This window comes from Anas platyrhynchos, chromosome 10 (assembly GCF_047663525.1).
Source record: "Anas platyrhynchos isolate ZD024472 breed Pekin duck chromosome 10, IASCAAS_PekinDuck_T2T, whole genome shotgun sequence".
Lineage (NCBI taxonomy): Eukaryota > Metazoa > Chordata > Aves > Anseriformes > Anatidae > Anas > Anas platyrhynchos.
This window is the reverse complement of record NC_092596.1, coordinates 14,208,010-14,232,147: the sequence shown is the minus strand read 5'-3', so window position 1 is coordinate 14,232,147 and position 24,138 is coordinate 14,208,010. Positions and strand designations below refer to the sequence as shown.

Below are 24,138 nucleotides of genomic sequence, written 5' to 3'. Positions count from 1 at the left end.
TACCCTGTCCCCTGGAGAACGTGGAGGAACAGAAAAGGGTTGGAAATAGAACATGGAGGACATACACAGAGCAGTACATGGAGGAAACAGAAGAGGGTACTTTATTGAGCCTGGTTTGCAGACACAAGCATTTCCCAAACACAGGGACAAGTTCCCACCAGGCCACAGCCCATCAAGTCCAAGACTCAATGAGATGCAGAGAGCTGGCCCAGGGAGAACCAATTCCCTCAGGGAGCGTGGTCCCAAATATTTACAGTAAATCCCAGTGTTTTCATTACTCTCACAGGCGTAGTCTAATTCTTTTCTCAAACGTCAGCATGGGGATGAACACTTTCAGCCCTGCTCGTATGCACAAAGACCCACTGCTGAGGCCGGGCCCGCTTCTCACTTCTCCATGAGGGACTCCAGCTGCTCCTGCAGAGACGTCATCTGGGAAGAGGGAGTAAGGTGTCACAGTAAGGCACAGCTGGGACTGCATTTCAAGCCCAAGCACTTCTGAGTTGCTGCGGATCTTCCACCTACACTGGTGGCTGCTTTGCCTACACACCGCAGGGAGCTGTGCCAGGGCAATATGGGCCTGCTTTCAAGAGCTAGATTGGCAGACAGCTGCCTTGCAGCCACCTCTGGGGCAGAACTGAGCACTGCCCTCACTGTGAAGCAAGAGAGGGAATCTGGGAGTGGGAACTTCCTGCCCTGGTACCTGGCTGAAACTCCACAGAGCTGCCCAGGAAAATCTGCCAAGAACCCATAGCCACTACCCTTCTTATATGTGGGTGCCAGTGGTTTTTCATGTCACGTTTTACCCCCAACAGGGAGGAGGTACAGCTCACACCTGACCTGTAGCACTGGGCTTTGAAGCAGGTGGCATGGTACAATATTCAGAACTTTGTCAGAGGCCAGCCCTAGAACTGTCTTTAACAACTAAGCCTCGTGCCCCAGTCCTTTGTCCTCCACTGTGGGAGCTTACTCACCTGCTGCTTCTCTCGCTCTTCCTGCTGCTTGAATTCATCCAGCACAGCTTGTAGTCGGGTCTGCAGAGACAAACACACCAGACAACAATTACCAGTACATTCTCAGATAATAGCTGCCAGTACAGTATGTCAAATGGTGCAGCAAACTCTGAACCGCACTGACTCTTATCTCCTGCAGTTTCACCTCCACAGGGAAATGCTGGAGAGTATGGTCACACCAAATTTATTTTTAACCCAGCATGCAAAGACGTGGATTTTCCAGGGCAGCAGCTGAATCTGCTGGATCTAATGGCAAGCCAGTTCTAAGCACAAGACTAGAGGAGCTCTCACCTTGAGGGCTAGATTCTCTACTTTCATGATAAGATCTTCCTGGCGCTTCCTCCTGTCCTGGGTCTCCTGGAGTTTACTCTTCAGGTTGTCGATCTGTTTCTGGATCCCCATGACTGGAAGAGAGAGTGAGCTGAGACCTACAGCAGCAGCAGAGGTTTTTACCCCTGCGATTTTGCAGCATTCTGCCACCCAATTCACCTATCTGGTTGGACCCCTCGTTCTCCTGCTGCTGCCCATCAGACTCATTCAGCTTGTCCTGCAGCTGCCTCTCCAAGTCCTCCTCGGTGTCCATAATGTTCAGGTCTTCATCATCGTGATGATCCCGCTCATCTTCATCCTCACTGCTGCTGCTGATGTCATTAAATATCTCCCGCAGCTCGTCATGTTCTGAAGGGTGCAAAGGGAAGAGGAAAACCACATGTGATGAACCACCCAGCACCCTGTGCCCACTAGGGAGGGAGCTGTGAATACAGGGTGCCTGTCTCAACACTGCCCTCTCTCCCTCAGGCACTGCCACCCCAACTTGCTGCAGCATGTGCAGTGTCTTCTTTGCAGCTGGGATCTTTTGCTATGGCAAACGGGTTCCCGTTTCAGCACTGTGACACACTGGCCCCTATTTACACCCAAGCCAACGCAGTTCAGCTTCCATTTGTGGAATCTCTGGTTAGGGCTTACCCCGCAGAGAACAGGCCCACCTGATTACTCAGGAGCTAGAAAGAAGGAAAAAACCTTCCCCACCGTACCCGAGGATCCGTGGCCTTGCTTATGTCCCGACATCCCTGGGGAGGAGATGTCCAGGCTCGTGAGTGAACCATGGTTGTCTACTTCTTTTGTTTCATCTTCAGCAATGACTTCCCAGCCTGACAGTAGGAACAGATGAGTCAAGGGAAAAAGAGGAGCATGAAAGGTGCAGTACAACGACAGAAAGGTAAAAACTGCAGGAGATCACTGCCCCCTCTAATAAGTACAGCCTTGCAGGTATGGATATCAACGACAAACCACCCCAGATCCCTTTTTTGAAGACCAGCCCTTTACTGTTACTTACATTCCTGTTCACCATGAAGAAACAATAAGCTTTGAAAAAGGCAAAGATAAAGCTCTAAAACTTTAGTGTCTCTCACGTGCTTATCTCCCAACCTCTCACACCCCCACGTGCAGCTGAGCTCACCTCTCCTCTCCACAACCCCCAGATCATGCATACTGACTTGTTCCCAATTTGAGCTTTTTTTTTTTCTCTTAAAAGGATACGGACACTGACAGCTTCAGCATCTGTGCTCAGGAGACGCTTCACCTCTTTCTCCACATCGGGAGACTCAATGTACTGGGACGGAGAGGGGAAAGAGAACAGACAACCTGTTAGATGACTTGCGCGGGTAAGCTCTCATCCTCAACCTCTGCACAGAGCCCTATCTCAAGCATCTCTTCTCTTATTCTTTCTGCTTGGTCTTTGCTCATGCTCCGCCCAAAAAGTAATTTATGCACCTCCAGAAAGCGATCCGTCTTTTTCTGCACAGAGCTCCCTGGTGGTTTGTATGCTCTCGCTTTTCTACCACTCTGGCACCCATCAATAGTGCTCATGAAATAGGACTTTCTTTCTGTGTACTGAAAGCGCTCAAGGTGTCATTCACTGATGGATGGTCAATTGAAATCTTTCCCATCTCACGCAAAAGGAGGTTTCATTTTTCACTTTTAAATTAGCCATGGATCTTAAGGCAGTGACATCTAATCTCTCCTGTGGGCTATGAGACCGTCTGAAATAATTTGTCTCCCAAATGTCATGCAAAATATCACTCCACCGTGTTCTCAGAAACTGCAAAGCAGAGAAGAACAGATCTTCCCCGCCTCACGGTGCTGCATCTCCCCAACACCTTTCCTGGCTTAAGCATTTCCACAGAGACAGAGCCTCTGAGCTCCATCTGTTGTCACTCCCCCAGCTGAAATAACAGTTATTCTATTTGTAGTGTTGCTTGTTGGGGATGTGAGCGGGCCATGCAGAGAGAGATTTCAGCTGGGAAAGCAGGAACGAGTGGTCTCATTTCCACACGACCCTTTCGTCTCTGTGAGCAGGAAGAGATGCTCTACAACAAAGCAACCACAAGTCCAGCAGTTCTCAGTGTAGGTCACATTTCCACCTTAGGAGCATTTTGAAAAACATGGAAGAAGCACTCATGGAAGTGTTTAAAGCTACTAACCTCCCTTCTCCCCCACCTCTGGCAAGGAAACACGTAAAGCTTTGTTAAGACACCCTGTTTTCAGGACTGATAGTTACAGCTCTAATGTCCCTGCCTTCTGATCCCTTTGTTACTGCATCTCCACAGCATGAGGGAGAAACAACTCACCTTCTTCTTAGCTGTCTTCCGGAATCGTCTCTTTCGTACATTTTTCAGGGGAAGAGTAACTGTGACAGAGGAAACAGATTGCATGTGTCAGGCAGATGGCCTAATGGGGGAGCTGGGTCTGCCAAACCCAACCTGCCAAGGGGGAGAAGTTCCCTCCAGGAACACAGAGAGCACTAAAAGCAGAGCAACAACACAGCCAGGACACGGCAGCGGTGAGTGCCCTGCACAGCTGTGGGGACACTGGGGTGGTGGGATGGAGGGGACTGGCAGAGCCTCTACTCACTGCCATGGTTCCAGATGAATTTCTTCTCTCTGTCCTTGTCTTTTTTCTTGTTTGCCTTGGGGTCAGTGCTCACAGTTTGCTCTTCCAAAGGGGGGTAGAGATCACCATCCACGGTGCAAACGAGCATCTGAAACCCCCACATAGTCACAAAGGTTGCTTATTGCAATGCAAGAACAAAAGGCTGTGAAAGCTTTTCTGGTAAATGGACAGTGACCGCCTACTGCATGCAGTTAGCCAGAGGGATTCACAGGCACAGGGTATCAGAAATGTGATGTTTGACACCCAGCTCAGTTTGTACCTAAACACACATCAAACTCTGTGCTTCAAAAGAGGGATTTCCAACCACCAAGCAGAGGTAGGGAATTTTAAGCTGCCGATATCACAATACAGAAATTGGCCACGTTATACCAGGTGCCAGGCTGCCAAAGCGTACGAGGGTTTTCCTGGAGAGGGGGGCGAGCAAAGGAGCTGCTGGGGCAGGCAAGAAGAACAGCCCATACCTGGCAGATATCTGCTGTCTTATAGAAGGTCTTCTTATCGATGGTTTTTAAGCTTTCGATGATGCAGGGCAGATCCACCAGCTTGGCTGCCAGCGGCACCCGGTCAACGCGGACGATCCCATGGCGCCCATCCGCTGCGGGAAGAGATGGGGCAGGTCAGTGCTGCAGAGGAGCCTGCCCGGCTGCTGCCAAACAGCCAAAGCAGGCCACACGCGAGTCCTGTGGACGATCAGCGGGGTTTTAGGGGTACACGCTCACCGTGCAGCTCGATGGTCAGCCTGTCCTTCAGGTTGACGCTCCCGGACTGCACCGCTCTGCGCACGGTGGAGGCGTACTCCTGGGGAGGGGGGACACGCTCACAACAGGCCTCCCCCAGCTTCACACCCCAAATATCACCCCGGGGTGGAAAACCCACTGCGAAAACCCCTCTCAACCTGCAACCCGCCCCCTGAGCACCCTGCACGGAGCACTCCTGAAGGGAATGGGACTACACAGGGTGGCAGCCACCCCTCCTGCTCCCCCCACCGGCCCCCCCAAACCCCTTCTCCCGACCCCCGAGCCCCCACCGGCGGCAGCCTGAGCACGAACTGGCTCTCCAGCTCGTGGGGGGCGTCATCCTTGCTCTTGCTCATCCTCGCTGCCCAGCCCGGGGCCGTACGGAAGGGGCCGGCCCGGTGCAGCCGCCGCCGGCTCCCCGCTCCCCGCGGCCCCGCCGCTGCGTTCCGCCCGCTGCCGGGCCGCCATGGGGGGGGGGGAGGCGGCGGGCGGCCGGCCCGGCTTCTACCTGGGGCTGGGGCTCGCCCTGGCCTCCAGCGCCTTCATCGGAGGCAGCTTCGTGCTGAAGAAGAAGGGGCTGCTCCGCCTGGGCCGCCGCGGCCAAGCCAGGGCAGGTACCGGCGGCAGGGAGCGGGGGGAGCACCGGGGGGAACCGGGGGAGACCCGGGGGGAGCCCTCGGGGGGCGCCGGGCCCGGCCCGTTCGGTTTGGGGTCGTCCGAGGCAAACCCGGGATGGTTTCGGTCGGTTCTGGGCCGAGGGGTGAGAGCAGGGCGTGTTTTATCCCTGGTGTGCTTTTTGGCTCTAAGTGGAATTTCTCCCAGCCAAAAAGTGGCAAAAAGCGGTAAAAAGCGGTGTTTCTGTGCCTGCTCGCGTGTGTCCTGGAGCTGCCAAGAAGCAGGGATAAAGGCTTTGGTACACGAACCTGCTCCTGCTGTCATGCCACGTCTGGGGCAGGCCAGCTTGCAACAGGGCCAGCAGGACCCAGGCAGCTCCCACCCGCTTCTCAGAGGCATTTCTGGCAGCATTACCGAGCCTTTTTATGTGGTTTCACCTGAATTTTCCCATTACTTTCTCCCCCAGGGCAAGGAGGACACGCGTACCTGCGAGAGTGGCTGTGGTGGGCAGGGCTGCTGTGCAGTAAGTACATGTAGCTGCTCCCCAACTGCAGCAGGGTGCTTCAGGATGTGTTTGTCGTTGTTTCCAGTTGCTTTCACGCTTTATTATGGTGATGGTTGTTGTTTAACGGCTGGATTTAATCACAACTCTGCAATATTCTGAAGTTTCGAGCATCGCCAGGCTCCTCTGCCATGTAGGGATTGAGGAACTGGTCTGACTGGGTCGGGTTAAGCACTTCTGAAATGGCCTGCCCGGACACCACAGGCAGATAACGCCGTGTCCAGCAGGGAGGGCGTACAGCACTTTCAGAGGTTCTACTGTACACTTTTCAAATGTGACATTAGTAAGTAATTGTACTCAATTTACCCTGTAAAAAGCTGTAAAGCCTGTTCTAGGAGAAAATATTAACTTAGAAATATGTCTAAACTTCTCTTGGCTTTAAGAAAACATAAATATTTTTATGTTGTTGCTGCTTAACTAGATAGCCACGTAGGACTAAGGATAACCACGTGTAACCACAAGCCTTCTCATTCCAAGAAGGAAAGGCTTCTGCTTCTTCTTGCTGACACTGTCCTCTCCTGGTTGCACAACATACCTCAGAGAAACATGGGACACTTAGGTGGTGATCAAGGCTCTCATCTCCCTGCACTCAAGCTAGTGTTGTGCTGAATTGCTCCTCGCTTTGATGCTTACCTGTCAGAGTTTCTCTTGCAGTGGGAGTTGGAGAAGCAGCAAATTTTGCCGCCTATGCCTTTGCCCCTGCAACGCTGGTAACTCCGCTGGGTGCTCTAAGTGTCCTTGTTAGGTAAGCGGCCTCAGAAATATACCTTATCTTTCACCCTAAATGGTGGAAGCAGTTGCTCTGCTTTCCTCTGTCCCATCCCTCAGATACTCCATATCTTGGCCTAAATGATATATATATATATATATTTATTATTATTTTCCAGTGCAGTTCTCTCTTCCACCTTCCTGAATGAGCAGCTGAATGTTCATGGCAAGATTGGCTGCCTCCTAAGTATTCTGGGCTCCACGGTGATGGTAATCCACGCTCCCCAGGAAGAAGAGGTTTCCAGCCTGGAGTCAATGGCAGAGAAGCTGAAAGATCCAGGTACTTAAATAAAAGGGGCTCTGTCAATTTCAGGCTTGGAAATGGCAGTAGAAGGTAGGATACAGCTTGGATAGGACTGAACTCTGAAGCAGTTCTTTCTTCCTTATCCCACCACAACCTGCTGAGTTCAGTTAGTGCTTCCCAACCTTTCTGCTGCCCTCCTGCAGAGCTCTGCCCCCTCTTCTTTGTGGGTATCTGGCCCCACCTCCAATACTTTAGACCCTGGTTGTGCCACAGACATCTGTATGCTTCTGACAGGCAGACTTGTGGGGCAGTGCTGATCAGCACTGTAGAGAACTGCTCGCGTCGGCAGCTTTTCTCAGGCTGGAGACCCCCTCTGCTTCCCAGCCCAGGTCCCTACAGCTAAAAAGAGGGACCGACAGGGCAGTTGCCTGCCTGTCCTCCGTCCCTACTTGCTGTTTAGTTATGTCTGTCACTGGTGCTACTGTTCTCCATTCTGACAGAGCCCTTAATTCTTCTTTCTCCAAAGGATTTATTGTGTTTGCTGTGTGTGTCCTGGTGAGCTCCCTTCTGCTTATCTTTGTGGCTGGACCCCGTTACGGACGGAGCAACGTCCTGGTTTATGTCTTGGTCTGCTCCGCCATCGGCTCGCTTTCTGTATCCTGTGTCAAAGGCTTGGGGATTGCCCTGAAAGAACTGTTTGCCGGGAAGCCCGTCCTGAAAGAACCACTGGGCTGGGTACTCCTGGTGTGCCTGGTGATCTGCATCAGCGTCCAGATCAACTACCTGAACAAAGCCCTGGACATCTTCAACACGTCCGTGGTCACGCCTATTTACTACGTGCTGTTCACCACAGCGGTCATGACTTGTTCTGCCATCCTCTTCAAGGAGTGGCAGCACATGGTGCTAGACAACATCATCGGCACCATCAGCGGCTTCCTCACCATCGTGTCCGGCATCTTCCTCCTGCACGCCTTCAGGGACGTGCCCTTCACCCCTGACCTCCTGCCCCTCTTCCTGCAGCAAGGCAGGGCAGACGTGCGCACGTCGTGGAGGAGCGCAGACAGGCATCAGTCCTGCCAGCACCGGCCTCTTCTGCCCTCCGAGGACAAAGACTCTCAGAGTGCAGAAGAGGAAGAGGAGGAAGGTGAAAGCGTGTGAGGAAGCCTCCGAAGTGCTGGCTTTGTGCTCCCACCAGCGAGCAGCTCCACCGGGCAAGGGTGAACTTGCTGCATCAGATGCTGCTAGTTATTGTGCTTGTGGGAGTCAGCAGTGACCTTCTACCTGCCTGGGGCACATGATCAGTGACTTCTCACTGCTGGGAGGCTGACGGGGACAGCAGCCTCCTGCAGCCACAGACACAAGCTCTGGGAACAGCCCCACTGTCAGGATCTAGTGCCTCTTACCTGCTCTTTTATATGAAGAATCAATCTGCCCTGGTCAGGGCACAGGCTTTGATTGTGCAGAGGTCTGCGGCACTGACACAGTGCTGACCCTTACTGAATGCAAAGGCCACATGCTAGGGGAGGCCTCGGAGCATTTTTTTTAAAGAATACTTAGAAAATTAACAGTTACAAAGTAATCTAACATGGTGCTAAGATTACATAGGGCCAGACAGCTGTCTTCTCTCTAAAGGTGATGTAGCCAGAGTACTAATTCAAAAATTCTTCCGTAAAAGTACTCGTTCTGCTCACTCTCCTAGAATTTATTTACAGATTCACATCCAAGAACAGAATACAGCCAAAACTGGAAAACTTCAATGGTGCTGCCATGTGCTGCTGTGGCGCTTACAGAGGGACCAACCTCTTTGTGCAATGTCTGTTGTGCAGGTCGATGAAGCACCTGCGTACAGTATTAAAAACAGATTATTTGTTACCAAGCTGCTATTGGTGTGTTTGTACTGAGAGCTGGGCCAGCGCTGAGAGGTACGAAGGATTGCAGCAATACAAGCACAGTGTGGGTGCCCAAGAGAAATGCAAGGCAGGGACAGGAGGGGCAATGGCTCGTGGTGAGAACAGGAGTGACCTAACAGTCCTTAGCTATTGAGGTAAACTTCTGAAAGATAGCTAGATAGCTGCGCCCTCGCTTACACAGGTTTGTATACACATAGCTCTATTTCACATGTCCTGAACTTATTTCCAGGAAGGCTGCTGGCTCCAAGACATCCGTGTTAGGCACCCCACATGCCCCGTCCAACCTCCCACAGCATTGTTGTGTGCAGAACCAATTCACCAGGTTTCTCTAGAGGGCTCCAAGCCACCACAGGTTCATAAGGTGGGTCACTCCGTGCTTCCCAGAGCCATGCCCTATTGCTGAAATGCTACACTGTGTTTCAGGGGGTGGATTAGTAGCCGTTTGTTGTTTTTCCAGTTAAAAGCTCCACACCGTTTCCTAAGGGCAAAAGTCCAGAAGACATGGCCACAGGCCTCCCTCCAGTGATCACAGATAAGGGTGCAGCTGGTTATAAAGTAGCTGGCTACATTTATTCTGCAATTTTAGTCTCTCTGAAGAAACTAGTCCCGTTCAGGAAAGTAGGTGCCATTCCCGTTTGGGGAAGAGGAACAAAGGCCTCAAACATGAGGTTTGATTCATGGAACCAAATTCACTGAGCTACAAATCAGAATTCACAGCAGGCTGTCTAGTCAGAAGATAACTACTCCCCCTTCCCTTCTGATTTTGCAATAAATAGAATCACTGGGAACGAACAAAGCGGCCAGATTTTCATTTCCCAGCGGTCTGAACAAAGGAGAACCTCATATTAAAAATTGACCCAGTTAACATTTATTACATCGTCTAGGGGAAAGCAGTGAACGGAGCAAGTCAGTTTTGAGAGAGCTGTGCTGCAATTTGAAACTTTGCCACTCGGCCGCATGAAGGACTTTACCCTGCAGAAGCCTTGAAATGTTTTCCAGTAGTGTTGCTGCCCGGGGTATTGGCTATACCCAGGAAGCTCTCCGGGCTGGGGGTGTCCGTGCTGGTGCAGTCCTGCTGCTCTCCTTCCAGTCGCAGCGCACGGCCATGGGAAGCGCGAGGCTCGTTAGCACCTAGCGAGGAAGCCGAGTCCTGTGCCACCAACGCGGGTGCAGCACCGTTTAAGGCAGCGGTCGCAGGCTCGCCTCGCTCTGCGGTAAGGTTCCCCTCAGCGCTGGGAGCAGCCCTGGGGTGAGCATCGCCACCCCTCCTTCTAGGCGTCCCCACCGCCCGGACCTCGTGCGCTGCATCCGCGTCCCGGTGCGAGGATCCTTCCCGGCGGCCGGGGACGGGAGCAGCACGACACCGTGCGGAGGAGCAGCGTGCGTACCTGTGACGGGCTCTCATCTGGCTGCACCTTTCCCAAGACGATCTCCTAACCCCCCAGAGGTGACCTGGGCTCGTTGGGGATGGCCGGCTCGCACCGTGGAGCCGCACGGGGGGCGGCGGGCGGCGCTCAGTCGGACAGGCTCTCCGAGAAGGCCGACTTGGACTTCTGCGTCTGCTCCAGCCGGTTGAGGATGAACTGGCTGGTGTCGATGAAGCGCTCCACGCAGTTGACGAAGCACGTCTCGGCCCGGCTGTCCAGCTTCGGCCCCGGCTTGTCCATGCACTTCTCCTGCAGAGCGGAGCGGAGCGGGGGCCGCCCTTGGTTCTCGGGGGGCACCGCGACCCCGGGGGCATCCCCCCCGCACCCCCCGTGCTCGACGGGACCCCCCCCATCCCCCTTCATCCCCTTCACCCCCTTCACCTCCTTCACCTCCTTCATCTCCTTCACCCCCTTCACCTCCTTCACCCCCTTCACCCTCCTCCTCCTCCCCGCGCCGTACCCAGCACAGCTCGGTCATTTGGTGCACCAGCTGCTGGAAGCGCTGCTTCTGCGTCTCCACCTCGATGAAGCGCTGCAGCTGCGGGTCGGCCCCCCCCAGCCCGCCGCCTCCCGGCGCCTCCATGCCGCGACCTTCGCGTGGTGCCGCCGCCCGCCCCTTCCCTTCCTTTCCTCCCCTTCCTTCCCCAGCCCCGGCCCCTTCCGCGAGCACTGCGCAGGCCCCGCCGCCATCTTATGGCGGGGCGGCAGGGAGGGAGGCGGGGAGGAGGAGCTGAGGGGGGCTTCGCGGCGCTGCCGCCGTTTATTGTGCACTGAGGGGGCTGTGGGGTGATGGAAGGCGTCGTGGTGGTCGTGGTGATGGTGATGGTGGTGGTGGGGGAGCGGGGCCAGCCCGCCCGGCGCTCACGGCTCCTCATCTGTGATGTCCAGGATGCCGGCCAGCAGCGCGGTGAACGTGGGGCGCTCCTCGGCTTTCTGTGGGGCGACACGGCAGCTGTGGGGTGCTGCCCCGCCGCCCCCGGGAGCTGCGGGGTGAGGGGGCATGGAGGTAACCTCACCTCGTGCCAGCAGCTGTACATGATGGCGTAGACCCGCTCCGACGCCTGCTGCGGGCGGTAGAGGCGCAGGCCCTGGATGACGTGCTCCGTCGTCTCGCTGTTGTTGAACCGCTCGTAGGGCATCTTCCCCAGAGAGTACACCTCCCACATCAGCACGCCTGTGGTGGCAAACGGGGGACGCCTCAGGGCACGGCCACATCTGTGCCTGATGTTGGTTTGTGGAGGAGCTCGCTGGTTTTGGGCCGCCCCTGAGTCATTAGTGCTGCGCTCTTACCAAAAGCCCAGACGTCGGATTTGCTGCTGAACTTGCTGTACAGAAGCACTTCGGGAGGGGACCACCGAACTGGGAACTTTGTCCCCATGGAGCTTGTGTACTCATCGTCTAGAACGTATCTGCAGCAGACAAACGGGTCAGGGCAGCCGTCCTGATTCCCCAGTTTCACTTGTCTGCATGCAACCAATCGACCCCAAAAGGAATCTACGGCTTTCAGAGTTTGTGCTCTGCGTGGGTTTCAGCAGGCGAAAGTGTCCCTTCGCAAACAAGCACGTGTTAGTCGAGGCTGGGGAAGGGCTCCAGTGACACAGCATCACAAGAGGCAGAACTGGGATGTGGGATGTGGCTGCAGCCAGGAGATTAGAGGCGGGGGAAAGAAGTGGCAAGAAGGGGAACGGGGATGAGGGAAGTAAGAAAGGGATGTTGGAAAGGGGGGAGGCGGAAGGTTGAGCCAGGTAGATGAAAGCTGGGAGAAAGCAGAGGAAAAGCAGAGCTGGAGAATGGTGGGGGAGAAAGACTAAAGTGCAGAGGAGACTGGAGATGTAGAATTGAGACAGGAAAGTGACACAGACATGGCTACCGGACCTGGAAAGGCCAAAATCTGAGACTTTCACAATCCCTTGGTCATTCACCAAACAGTTGCGAGCAGCCTGTGGGTGGAGAGATGGAGGCAGTCACTGCTGTGCTGGGTCTGGCTGGGATGGAGGTAACTTTCCCTGCACTGGCCCAAACAGTGCCGTGCTCTGCACTGGGAGCGAGAACAGCACTGCTATCACACCAGTGTTTTGTCTACTGCTGAGCAGTGCTGGCACAGCACCAGGACTCCCTCCAACACCCCACAGAGCAGCACCGCAATCTGGCAGTGCCAGCCAGAGGCTTGACAAACCAGGCTCAGCTTTTCATGAGGTTGAAGTGCCCCCTCTCCACATCTGAGCCAGGGATGCTGCCTGATGCAAAGCCCTGCCCTAGCTAAAAATGCATTTCCAGTCCCCTGGAAAGCTGCCCAGTCCTGCCCTGTCTAGAACGTGCTGTGGCTCCCACTGAGCTGGAGACGTGTCCTTCAGCCACATCCCTACCAGGTCTCGGTGCAGGAACTGCTTGGACTCCAGGTACTCCATAGCCTCACAGACGTCTTTGCACATCTCCAGCAGCTCGGCAGGCTGGAAGCGCCGCCGCGTTTCCCTCAGGAAGTTCAGGAGGCAGCCGTTGGCCATGTACTCGGTGATGATGAAGATGGGGCGCTGCTTCGTGCACACCCCGTAGAGCTGCACCAGCTTCTCATGAGACAGGTTCCTGTGTTGGGGGCAAGAAGGGCACTCCTGAGCATCCGCAGGGCCAAGCCGCAAAAGCATCGCTGGGTAAGGAGAGGGAGAGCTTGGCAAAGTGCTCCTGCCCCAGCTGCCGGTGGAAAGCTCAGTGGCAAACGAGCACAAAAGGAGAAATCTCTCGCAGTGTGGGTGCATTTCGGTGTGCGAGGCTGCCCAGTGCTGTCCCTCCAAACCAGGCACCCTGACAGGACACATCCTGCGCCCCCCTGGGGGCTGCTCACACTTACATCATGACTTTGGCTTCGTCGATAAACTCGTCCTCTGACATGGAGCCCTCCCTGATCATCTTGATGGCCACGTCGTACTGGCCTCTCCACTTCCCGTACTTCACCACGCCAAACTGCCCCGTCCCCAGTTCCTTCAGGAAGGTCAGGTCCTTGGGGTCAATCTCCCACGACCCTAGGACAGAGCGTGAGGGTGAGGGGGGTGCAGGTGCCCTCCCCGCAGCATGTTCCCGGTCATCTCATCTAACTGGTCCAGGAGGAGCTCACAGACGCGTGCTGCCCCCCAAAAAATCACCCTGAAAAATCACAAGCATGCCTGAAAAAAACATCAGAGAAAATCCCTAACATGCAGGACGTGTTCCTCCAGGGGATGGGGAGCAAAGCAGCCTGCACGTCTCCCGGTACTGACCCCAGAGGGCCAGTGGGAGCAGGGAAGGGATCCCTGGGGATGCTGCGGGCCCTGCTGCGAGGGGACAGCCGGGATCCCAGCCCTGACAGGTTACAGAAGGAAGGGAGCCCGTGCTGGGTGCCCCTCGGGCCCCACGGGCAGGGAAGCAGGAGGTAGCCCGGGGCAGCTTACCGTAGCCCAGGCCAGCTGTGGAAGGGGCACTTTTCCGGTGCTGAGACACGGGATGCTTCAGCCTGGATATGAGCCCTGAAACACAGAAAGGTGTCTGTAAAAGCACTGGTGGCCTCGCTCTGGCCCTGTTCTCTCTCTGAGACTGTCACAGCTTGGAAGATTCTTGTTCCAGCTTTCCCTGGGCTGCACCCTGCTCTCCTTCTGCCCTGCCTGAGAGGTGCTATCAGCTGGGAACCCATGCCGGTGGGTGGCTTACAAGGGATATGCTCATGTTTTGCTTTTGTCCAGATCAATAAAAAGGAACAAGGTTGCTCCCAGCTGCCAGCTCTGCCCGTGCCCACGGGCGCTCACCGGCGGAGTTGTGCTGATGGTACGTGATGAGCTCCGGGATGGTGTTGAAGAGGTGCTTTTCGGCCAGGTAGTACTGATTCTGCGGGGTGCAGCACACGACGTAGTGGCGGATCATGCCCTGGAGGTCTCTGGGGAGACAGCGTGCGGGGTTGGAGGGCAGGCAGAGGGCGAGAGGTGCCTGGAGAGGCCCTCCCAGGCAGGAACGAGCTATTCCGACGTCCACTTACACAGAGGACTTGGCGTAGACGGACACGGTGTATTTCCCTGTCTTGCTGGTAGAGTCTCGGACAATGAAGCCCCCTTCCTTACCCTAAAAGAGAGAGAGGGGACGGGTATTTGTAAGGGGGTGATTGCAGGAGGTGGGACTTAAAATAGAGGGACAACCACAGCGTGTCTGGAGGTGGTGCAATGAGTTAAAGGAGTCCTACTTCCAGCTCCTGCCCGGGGAACACCTACTGGCGTGCCCCCCAAGTCATTCTGGGCCAGAGCTCCCCAGCTCTGTCCTTGTCAGCTGCAGTGGAAGGGCTGAGAGCAGCCCACGGAGGCCACGTGTGTGACAGCCCTACGAGCCAACACTTACCTCCTGCTTCAGCAGCTGCTCCGCTTGGCTCCGGGTGATGTTCTTGGAGTACCACCTGGGGCAGGGACACAGCCGTCAGGGACGTGCCCCAGCCACCGCTGTCCCCAGCCCGGCTGATCCTGGCCCAGAACTGAACGTAGAAAGGCCCTGACCCAGCACAACTTGCCACGGCCCCGTGCCTTCCCCTACTCACTCAAAGATCTCCAGGGAATTGCTGGTTTCGGTGACGTAGTTGCTGGGGATGTATCCTTCCCTCCTGCAGGAGGAAAAAGGGTTGGTCATGCACCGATGGAGGAGGTTCCAGCCCCAGAAATCTGAGCAGAAAAGCTCAAAAACCTCAGCACAAAGCCTGTGGTGTTCATGCTTGGGGATGGCTGGTACCAGCACACCCCGCTGTGCCTCCTTTCCCCTCCTCACATGCCAGCTGGTGCAGGAGCCCAGCGTGCAGGCAGGCAGCCTGTCTGAGCCCGTGGAGCGAAAAACCAGCCAGTCTGAGAGCCTGGGACCAGTCTGGGATCCCCAGTGCCAGGTGGGGGTCCCTGGGGCCACCCCAGGGGCGACGCTGGGATGGGACACAAGGTGCTGGAGCCCTTACCCGTTCTTGTCACGGGCTTTCCACCAGGGCAGGTGGCTCTCCTCCAGGATGAAGTACTCCTCGCCCTTCTGCAGCTGCAGGTCCTGCGCGTTCATCGGCAGGTAGTCGTACAGGGCCACCACCTTCTTCATCTCGCCCGCCGTGACGGGGGCTGGCTCGGGAGGCAGGGGCTTCATCACCATCTTCCCCAGGGAAAGGGAGAGCAGGGCACAGGGTGAGGCAGGCAGGCACGCTGTTTGCAGGCTGAGGCTGGCCGGGTCAGCACAGCGTTTGTCTCAGCTCCCACACATAACTCCACCAGGAGATCGATCCACCCCACTGCTTTTATTGCAACAATTCCTCCTTGGAGGCGTCTTCACCAAAGGTAATTTTTTTCTCTGTACCTTTGGGTTTAACCCGTGACTCCCCCACCCTATATCAGGGTTTCTCTCTCTCCCTAGCTCCCCTGGGGGTGCGATCATTTGACTTTCCTCTAGGTCTTTGGGCTCCATCTCCTGGTTCAAGCTCCTTCCCCTTCCATCTCTCTCCAGAGCCAATTCCCAGCCTGCAAACCTCTGAGCCACGCTGTGTTGGCTTTTCCCAGGCTGACCTCTCCTTCAACACCCACGTTTGATGGCCCTTACCTCGTCCTCCTCAGGAGTAGGGGGAAGAGGCTTCTTTGTTTTGCGATGTGACCGCCCAACTTTTAAACCTTCACAACACAAGAACCATGAAGGTGAGAGCTGTGTCGGGCAGTGGGGAGGTGGTCCCCGGGGCTGGGGCCAGGCAAGGGGAGGGTGCCCGGTGCCTTACTGCCGTTCCTGCTCTCCAGGATCTTGCAGCCCATGGCGTTCTTGGCGGTCTGGGAGCAGCACAGGTACTGGCCGTCGATCCAGAAGCAGGGGTGGTATTTCTGCACCAGGTCGCTGTTGTACCGGATCACTGTGGCAGAGGAGGGGAGCTGTGTGTGACCCAGCGCTCCGTCCCCAGCCCACTGCTGAGAGTTTTGTGCTCCCCCAGTGCAGACGATCAGCCCCAATAAATCATTTCACCCGCTGCTCTGCCCCTGATACGCAGCCGTGTGGCTCTGCTGCTCGGGTTTCCCTCAGTGCACTGCTTTTGTCTCGGTGCCACGGCAATGCAAGCCCTGTGACACCAACCTCCTAGTGAGGGAGGGCCAGCCCTTTCCTCCCAGATTTGATCAAAGCTCTTTGGCAGCCCTACAAAGGGACGCAAACGCGCTCAGAGTGCCAGCTCCTGCTGCGACCAGTCCTCCTGCCAGCTGAAATGTGCCCTGGGCTGTCGAGGCTTGTGGTCTGCAGCATTTTGAGGCCCAGTTTTCAAAAGCGATGGAGCTGGCTTGCCTGTGGGCAGAGCTGGATGCCACCACCGTCCCCTGCCCGCTCGGGGACCTCCCTTGCTGGGTGGCTGCTCCCTCGCCAGGCTTCAGCAGCCGCAGCCCCCCCCTCCTTGAGCAGGGAAGTGTGGCCGGGGCCGGCTGCTGGGGCAGAGCAAGGCTGGCATGAAATAACTGACTTCCCCGTTATCAGCCTGCTCTGCTTCCGCCTCGCTCGGGCAAACTTCCCCGTGTCAATTCGAGCAGCTAATCTAACCCCGGCAGCACGAAGCCGCAGGAGATACGCATGCATCGAGAGGCACACACGGGTAGCTCCATCAGATTTTGTCCGACCGCAAGCACCCCAGCCCCTCTGTTGCCTTGGCGTGCTCCCAGCTCGAGGGGAGAGCAGCCCTGCAGCTCAGCAGCAGCTCAGCAGCACCGTGCGAGGCTCGGGACGGGCTGGGAAATGCTCCCAAGCCCCCACTCAGGCTTTTCATCCTCGTTTCCTTCCTAAAGCACCGAGGGCTCTACCTCCCCCTCATGTGCTGGTGTGGCCACATCTGCCATTTCCTCCTGCCCTCAGCAACTTCTGAGGCTGCTCGAGCTGATTTGGAGCAGGTTTGTGGGAAGGCAAGGCGCCTCGCTCAGCGTGGCTGTGGTGCTGCAGGGATCGGCAGGCGGCAGAGGCGAGCGCCCAGCTCCTCGGGGGGCAGCTCGTGCCAACGTGGGGACGTTACCAACCCTGCACGTAGGGCACGGCCTCGTGACTGCGCTCGTCATGGGAGCAGCTTCTGATAGAGCTCGCTCTTCCGCAGATATGGGATAAAGTAACCACGAGGCAGCGAGCCCCCGGAAACCCAGAGTCTGAGTCACGCTGCACGCGCAGCCGGCAGCTCCCGATCGCTCGCACGGGGAGCCGGGGCAGCCCGGACTCACCGCTCTTCAGCTGGTGGATCCAGCGTTTGCGCAGCTCCTCCGTCGGGGAGAAGACGTAGAGGGGGCCCTCGTCGTACACCACCTGCGGGCAACACACGTCCACGGGGCTGGGGGCTCACAGGGCAGCAGGGGCTCGCGGGCAGCCGGTGCAGAGCACGAGCCGTGCCGGTGTGCGCGGGCCCCATGGTGCTCGCGGGACCATGACAGGGAGGTTATAAATAAGCCCCCTCCCCCGAGACTTTCCACTTCCTTCTCTGACTTTCGGTGTGCTGGGGTGCCAGCGAGGGCGGGCAGCTGGGCTGGGGGCTGAGCGAGCAGCGGGCAGGGAGCATCCCTCCAGCATCAGCCAGGGAACTGAAAGCTGCGGGATGAAGCTCGGAGATGCTTCCCATCGCCCCTTCAAGAGAGCTGCCCAATTCCAGCCTGCCCGACGCGGGATGTGGGCATCCCCAAAATGACGCTGTGCTTGTCCCCATGTCCTCACCCCGGTGCAGTGCCAGCCCCGCGGAGCAGGCCGGTGAAGGGGGCATGACGAGGACTCACCTGAAAGGGGTAGGGGAACCGCTCGATGATGGAGATCTGCTCCATGTTGTTGTAATCCTCCCCCTTCTTCTGGAAGAGACAGGCAGAGACGATCACTGTCCCCAGCTCCCGTCACCCCCAGGCCGGGCTGCTGCCCACCTCCCCAGCCAGAGGACGGGGGACACAAGCGGGGACCCTCACCGGGACCTGCCGCTCGGGGGGGGGGTTGTTTTCGGGCACCACCGTCTCCACGCAGGTGATCTTCTCGATGTCCACCGAGCCCTTCTTGCTGCCTCGGCGCTGCGAGAGACGGGCTGGGTTCGAGCAACCTCCAAGAGCTGCTGAGCCCCCGGCCCTCGTCCCACCCCTCGTCCTGGCGAGGGACAGTCCTGGCAGACTCACCCCGCGCTCGAAGTCGTACTCGTAGTAGGACAGCTTGCTCTCCGTCAGCAGGAACAGGCGCTTCTTGAAGTTGAGGGGCGACGTCTTCTTCTTCTGCTGCGAGCGCTTCAGGAAGATGCTCTCCAGGATGACGCTGGCCATGTCGGCCACCCCGGCTGCCTCGACGCCGTGCTCCCCGGGGTGCTGCGTGCAGGGTGACACCGACACGGCGCTTGCTCAGCCGAAAACCTGCCCACGGCCAGACCTCACGCACGTTCGGGGTGTTTATAGGGTGACCTCTGGCTGTCACTGCCCCCCTCGAGGGGCCATGCCACGGAGTCAGCCGCCACCCGGCAGGCTCCAGCTCCAGCGGGGTGCCGGAGGGGTCCCCGCGGCTGGCTGGACGGAGAGGGAGGGAGCTGGGGAGGCTGTGAGAAACATCGCCTCGGGGAGGAGCGTGGAGCCCAGCAGCGACACCCAGCACCCTGCCTCCTCCCCTCAGCACCGCGGTGTTTGTGGGGGCCGTTTCCTCCCGCTGCTCACCCGGGCTCTGCCTGCTGTGGCCGTGCCGCCTTGGCAGCGCGTGAGGGCCAGCTGTGGGGGCAGGATCCTAAAAGCCCAGGCTCTGAAGTCCTGAAAGCCCTAAAAAGCCCTGAATGCCCGCAGTGCTGTGCTGCTGAGAGCACGGGGTGGCCCTACAGCCACCTTCCCCCGTGCCCGTGGAGCTGCAGGAGCACGCAGACATCACTGAGCTCCCTTCCCCGTGTCAGCAGCTCTCGGTGGGGGCCAGGCTCAAGGCGCTGCCCCCAGCCAGCACCCAGAGGTGCCTGAATCCCCCTGAACCTCCCCAGGGATGGGTCCGGACCTTTCCAACACCCCTCGAGGCTGTGACAGCCCCGGTCCTGCCTGCACCTCGCGGGGGGCACGGAAACCTCCTGCTCCTCCTTCAGCTCCCTTCATCCCGGAGCAGCGGGGTCAAGCCCCGTGCTGCCCACCCGGGCACCAAACCCGCTCCCGGCAGGGACCAAAGGTGCTGTGAGCGGCCCTACTTGCTGGATCCTTTTGGGCTGTTTGGGTGGTTTATACAGAACACCACAGAAATGCTGAATTTTCGGAGCCTCCCAGGAGAACCAGCAGCCTCTGGCTGAGCCGGGAATGGGGGCGAAGGGAATTGGGGCCGGGGCAGGTGCTTGTGGCAGGGGTGCTGAGCTGTGGGGGCGCGGGGAGCCTTACCTTGGGCCGCAGCAGCTGCGTCACCGCCAGCAGTGGGGGGCAGAGGGGGCAGCTCCTCACCACGTCCTCTGAGGCGGGCGGGAAAGGACGGTGAGCGCCACAGGGGGATGCCTCCATGTCCCCATGTCCCACCTGGATCCCTGCCCGGCTCATCCCAGCCCGGCGGGGCTCACCGGGCTCACCTACCTCCCCACTCGGCCATCGCTGCCTCGTTGGGGCAGCCGAGGGGGTGAGTGGGTGGCTGCGAGCGTCCCCCCCCCCCCCGTCCCCGTCCCCGGTGTGACTTCCTGCCATTGTCACACCTCGGCCAGGCGTGCTGTGACACTCACACACCCCGCACCCGGTGCCGCCGGGCCTGCCCGAGCTCTGCGCTGTGCCCCCCGGCCCGACGGGCAGCCCGACGGCCACCACGGGTGGCCACGGGGCGGGCTGGGAACGTCCCTGTCGCTGTAGGGCACAGGGGAAGGGGCCTGGGGTGTCCTTGCCCCCAAACCAGGGCTGGTGACACCAACCCCTCATTTCGGGCACAGCCCAGAGGGTGACAAAAATGAAGGTTGGGAGGCGGAGGAGGGATCGTGGACGGCAGCACCCCCACACCTCCCCAGCGCCCTGCCCCAGCGCCACGAGCACCCATCCAGCGCCCCAACACCGTGCTCCAGCACAACCCCAAGCCCCCCAGCACCCCAAACCCCCCCCGGCACCCCTCTCAGCGCAACCCCACACCCCCAGCACCTCCCCGCTGCCCGATGGCGGAGGCGTGAGGCCGGGAGCCCTCGTGCCACCCTCGCCGGCTGTCCCCGTGCCACGCGGCAGTAGGGCCGTGCCGCCCCGACACCCCACACTTACCGAGCCCTACAGCCAGCCCTACAGCCGGACGGGGTCCCGCTGCGCCCACTGCCCCGCGCCCGCCCCGAGCGGCCCAGCCCCGCGGCTCGGCTCGGGTCGGGGCGGCTGGGACACGACGCAGGGATGGTGGGGTCGGCCGCGCAGGGAGGAAGGACGCGGCCGGCCAACCCCACCCTTTCGGTTCCCCTTTTTTTTTTTTTTTTTTTTTTTTTTTTGGGGTTTCTCACTCAGAGCAGCAGCTGCGTTTCCTCCTGGAGATGGCCGGGGCCACCTCCACAGAGCCAGCAGCAGCAGCAGCAGCAGGGCGGCTGCACGGAGGGGCGGCGGGGCTGGATTTGGGGTCTGGGAGAAGGGGCTGAGGTTGGTGGCATGGGGCTGGGGTGTGGGGCTGGGATTTGGGGTGGGCAGCGGGGTGACATGCACGAACAGCAGGCGGGGGCCTCCTCCTGCCCACCTTGTCCCTGCACCCCATGTCCCCGGCCACCCATGTCCCCATGCACCCTGCACCCCATGTCTCCATGTCCTCTTGCCCCATATCCCCACACCCCATGGCCCTATGTCCCTGTACCCCATGTCCCTATGGTCCTATGTCCCCATATCCCTGCACCCCATGACCCTATGTCCCCATGTCCCTGTACCCCATGTCCCCATGGCCCTAAGTCCCCATATCTCTGCACCCAATGTCCCTATGTCCTCATGTCCCTGTACCCCATGTCCCCATATCCCCATATCCCTACATCCCATGTCCCCATGTGTCCATATCCCCGCACCCCATGTCCTTATGTCCCCATGTCCCTGTACCCCATGTCCCTATGTCCTCATGTCCTCATATCCCTGTACCCCATGGCCCTATGTCCTCATATCCCTGTACCCCATGGCTCTATGGCCCTATTTCCCCATATCCCTGCACCCCATGTCCCCATATCTCTGTACCCCATGGCCCTATGTCTCCATGTCCCTGTACTCCATGTCCCTATGGTCCTATGTCCCCATGTCCCTGTACCCCATGGCCCCATGGCCCTAAGTCCCCATATCCCTGCACCCCATGTCCCCATATCGCTGCACACAATGTCCCTATGTCCTCATGTCTCTGCACCCGTGTCCCTATGTCCTCATGTCCCCATATCACTGCACACCATGTCCCCATGTCCCTGCACCCCATTTCCCTTTGCCCCCATGCCCCCATGTCCCCCCGCCCCCTCCCCCTCCCTCCAGCAGGGGGCGCTCTCTCCCCGCTCCCCTCCTCTCTATGGTTCCCCCCCTCCCATCTCCTTCCGCTTCCGGCCCGCTCTTTCTCCTCGGGTGCCGCCGCCAAGATGGTGGGTGCGGGCGGCCGGGGGCGGGGGGCCCGGCTCCATCCGCCGCCATCCGCCCCCGCCGCGCCTCGGAGCGGCCGCGGGGGGCCCTGCCCGAGCTGGGGGCCGCTCGGGGAAGCGGCGGCGGGGGGAGGCGGCGGCCGCGGGGCCTGTCCCGGCGGGATGGGGACGGGGTTTATGGGGGGGGGAGGCCAGGCCGGGCCGTGCTGACCGCCCGGCCTCTCCCCGCTGCCGCAGGTGAACGTGCCCAAGACCCGCCGGACCTACTGCAAGAAGTGCGGCAAGCACCAGCCGCACAAGGTCACGCAGTACAAGAAGGGCAAGGACTCGCTGTACGCCCAGGGTGAGCCCGGGGACGGCTGGGGTGGGAGCGGGGCTGCTGGAGGCTGCGGTTGGCAGCTGGGGTGGGAGCGGGGCTGGGGTGCTTGTGGTTGGCTCAATGTGCTTGTTTCCCCCTGTAGGCAAGAGGCGCTACGATAGGAAGCAGAGCGGCTATGGCGGCCAGACGAAGCCCATCTTCCGCAAGAAGGTCAGTGCGGCTTCTCTGAGCCGTGGCATCTTCACAGTCCTCACGCCCTGCTGAAGCAGGACACGTCTGCCTCCTTGCCATGGGCTGGTTGTGTGCTCGAGCAGTGCTACAGCAGCTCTGCGCTGGTAGTGGTGTCTAAGGAGTGTAAGAACACAATTCCCACCCCTGTCTGCTGTTTGCCCCAGCTGCTCTGTCTCATTTAGACATTCCTTGATCATGCTGGAGCGATGCAGCCTGTGTTTGTGGAGCAGCTGCTGCAGGGATCCTGCTGCTTGAGGACAGCATGGCCTTCATGGGAGTGGTGCTTTTAATGAAAGGAGTGTTGTCCCCCTTGCTAAAGGATATGATAAAGGGAAAGAAAGCCTGCTGTTAGCTTTCCAGATGTTCTCAAAGCATTGTTAGTTTGTCTTTGGAACTTGTTCTCCAGGTGTGTGAGGCTCTGCACAGCCAGGCTGCCTTCACTGGCAAGGGTACAATGGGGTGAAGAGCTCCCAGCTCCTGGGGGTACTGCAGAACGCAGAATGCTTTCCTTGCAGGCTGCTCTCCAAAGAAATCCGTATCACTGAGCCAGCAAATCACAGCTGCTGTTCTCCTGAGAGTCTCAAAGCAGCAGTGGAAAGCGTGGTGCATTCTGTTAGCGGTGCATTAGAGCGATGTGCTGCTGCCATCCTCCCTCTGCAGGTTACGGGGTACCTGGAATTGTAGACCTCCTGCATGTTTCCCCTCTGTGTGCCCCTTCTGCTAGGAGATGGGGGACAAAAACCTTGAAATTTACAGCAGGGAAGCAAAACCTGACAGATTTATAAAAGTTCTTGTGCTAACTGTAGCTGTGCTTACAGAGCCACTTGGCTAGCTGCTGGGAAGCCCTGGTGTTCTGCTGGAGGCTTCCAGGAAGTCTTCCAGCAGGAAGAAAAAAGGGTGGTGTTTTTTTAAGCTGGGAGAGTTGGCAGGAGATGCTCCTGCAAGCAGGGTACCTGAAGCAGCAGCACTGCTCCCAGCTTGGCACCCCGCTGCACGCTGCCGTCCCCGTTTGTTTCCTTCCAGCCAGCACTGGGGGTGAGCAGCTGGGGTTTGTCACTAGGCTGCGGCTCTGTCCCGCTGCTCCAGCGGCCTCACAGCTTCGGGTTCTTCCCTCCGCAGCCTTCCGAGCCTCAGCTCTTGTCAGTAGCTGCAGGTCTGCGTTCAGCATGTCACATCACTGCTCCTGCAGGGGGAGGTTTGCCAGCTTTTGGGTGTTTCTTCTGGTGGGCGCTCTGCCAAACTCCCTGAATGCTGCCGGGGCTGTCATCCTGCACCCTGAACAAGGGGCTGCTCCTCGGTGCTTTCTAAACACAGAACACCACAGCAGGTGAAGGCACAGATCACTAAGTTCTCTTACTGGTGTTCTAAGGTACCTGGCTGTGTTTAACGGAGGCAGCCAGGCTGCGTTGCTGGTTTCCTCTTTATATTTGAGGAATCAGCTGGTGAATCTAAAGCAGCACAGGTAACGGGCTGTCCCCAGGAGCTGCTGTCACCCACTTCTGGGCACTTCTCACTGATAACCCGCTGCTCTTCTCCTCCCAGGCCAAGACCACAAAGAAAATTGTGCTGAGGCTGGAGTGCGTGGAGCCCAACTGCAGGTCCAAGCGGATGCTGGCGATTAAGAGGTGCAAGCACTTTGAGCTGGGAGGAGACAAGAAGAGAAAGGTACGTTGGGGTACCCCAAATGTGGGTGTACCCTGAATGGGAGAGCATTGTCAGAGCTGGGGGAGGGTAGATGCAGTGGGAGTAAACTCATGGTCTCTTCCTTTTTGCAGGGCCAGGTGATCCAGTTCTAAGCTCCATCCCCCAGTTTGGACTATATTAAAGGAATTGGAAGAGATCTGTTGCTTGTCTGTCTGTGTC

General features: G+C 58.1%; 5 protein-coding genes across 7 annotated transcripts; 2 read left to right on the top strand and 3 right to left on the bottom strand.

The window, feature by feature from the left end:
- Positions 1 to 78: 78 nt before the first annotated feature.
- TAF7L (TATA-box binding protein associated factor 7 like) lies at positions 79 to 5,150 on the bottom strand. The gene is made up of 11 exons (XM_027464933.3): positions 4,990 to 5,150; positions 4,682 to 4,760; positions 4,424 to 4,557; positions 3,924 to 4,050; positions 3,641 to 3,699; positions 2,550 to 2,622; positions 2,045 to 2,161; positions 1,500 to 1,688; positions 1,302 to 1,414; positions 972 to 1,031; positions 79 to 429 (listed from the first exon to the last, which is right to left on the bottom strand). Exons 1-11 carry the CDS (start codon positions 5,053 to 5,055, stop codon positions 385 to 387), a joined length of 1,062 nt encoding a protein of 353 aa, XP_027320734.1. The 5' UTR covers positions 5,056 to 5,150; the 3' UTR covers positions 79 to 384.
- On the top strand, positions 5,080 to 8,760 carry LOC110354169 (magnesium transporter NIPA2). Of its 2 annotated transcripts, XM_027464929.3 has the most exons (6): positions 5,166 to 5,313; positions 5,781 to 5,837; positions 6,298 to 6,435; positions 6,531 to 6,621; positions 6,764 to 6,924; positions 7,415 to 8,760. In XM_027464929.3, exons 1-6 carry the CDS (start codon positions 5,166 to 5,168, stop codon positions 8,044 to 8,046), a joined length of 1,227 nt encoding a protein of 408 aa, XP_027320730.2. In that variant the 3' UTR covers positions 8,047 to 8,760. The 2 variants fall into 2 exon arrangements, with proteins under 2 accessions (XP_027320731.2, XP_027320730.2); XM_027464930.3 differs by lacking the exon at positions 6,298 to 6,435 and having other exon boundaries at positions 5,080 to 5,313.
- Positions 8,761 to 9,643: 883 nt separating this feature from the next.
- On the bottom strand, positions 9,644 to 10,860 carry TIMM8A (translocase of inner mitochondrial membrane 8A). Its single transcript, XM_038184388.2, has 2 exons — positions 10,686 to 10,860; positions 9,644 to 10,474 (listed from the first exon to the last, which is right to left on the bottom strand). The coding sequence occupies exons 1-2, from the start codon at positions 10,806 to 10,808 to the stop codon at positions 10,313 to 10,315; spliced, it is 285 nt and encodes a 94-aa protein (XP_038040316.1). The 5' UTR covers positions 10,809 to 10,860; the 3' UTR covers positions 9,644 to 10,312.
- A 96-nt stretch (positions 10,861 to 10,956) lies between these two features.
- On the bottom strand, positions 10,957 to 20,477 carry BTK (Bruton tyrosine kinase). 2 transcript variants are annotated; one of them, XM_027464928.3, is made up of 20 exons: positions 20,410 to 20,477; positions 19,564 to 19,631; positions 18,352 to 18,534; positions 18,151 to 18,249; positions 17,971 to 18,039; positions 17,428 to 17,509; positions 15,966 to 16,094; positions 15,797 to 15,864; positions 15,174 to 15,355; positions 14,772 to 14,834; positions 14,579 to 14,633; positions 14,226 to 14,308; positions 13,999 to 14,126; positions 13,648 to 13,722; positions 13,071 to 13,242; positions 12,592 to 12,808; positions 12,101 to 12,165; positions 11,516 to 11,634; positions 11,242 to 11,399; positions 10,957 to 11,158 (listed from the first exon to the last, which is right to left on the bottom strand). In XM_027464928.3, exons 3-20 carry the CDS (start codon positions 18,490 to 18,492, stop codon positions 11,087 to 11,089), a joined length of 1,977 nt encoding a protein of 658 aa, XP_027320729.1. In that variant the 5' UTR covers positions 18,493 to 18,534; positions 19,564 to 19,631; positions 20,410 to 20,477; the 3' UTR covers positions 10,957 to 11,086. The 2 variants fall into 2 exon arrangements, with proteins under 2 accessions (XP_027320729.1, XP_027320727.1); XM_027464926.3 differs by having other exon boundaries at positions 17,971 to 18,036.
- Positions 20,478 to 21,604: 1,127 nt separating this feature from the next.
- Positions 21,605 to 24,115, top strand: RPL36A (ribosomal protein L36a). Its single transcript, XM_038184581.2, has 5 exons — positions 21,605 to 21,728; positions 21,963 to 22,068; positions 22,187 to 22,254; positions 23,818 to 23,940; positions 24,051 to 24,115. The coding sequence occupies exons 1-5, from the start codon at positions 21,726 to 21,728 to the stop codon at positions 24,069 to 24,071; spliced, it is 321 nt and encodes a 106-aa protein (XP_038040509.1). The 5' UTR covers positions 21,605 to 21,725; the 3' UTR covers positions 24,072 to 24,115.
- Positions 24,116 to 24,138: the final 23 nt, after the last annotated feature.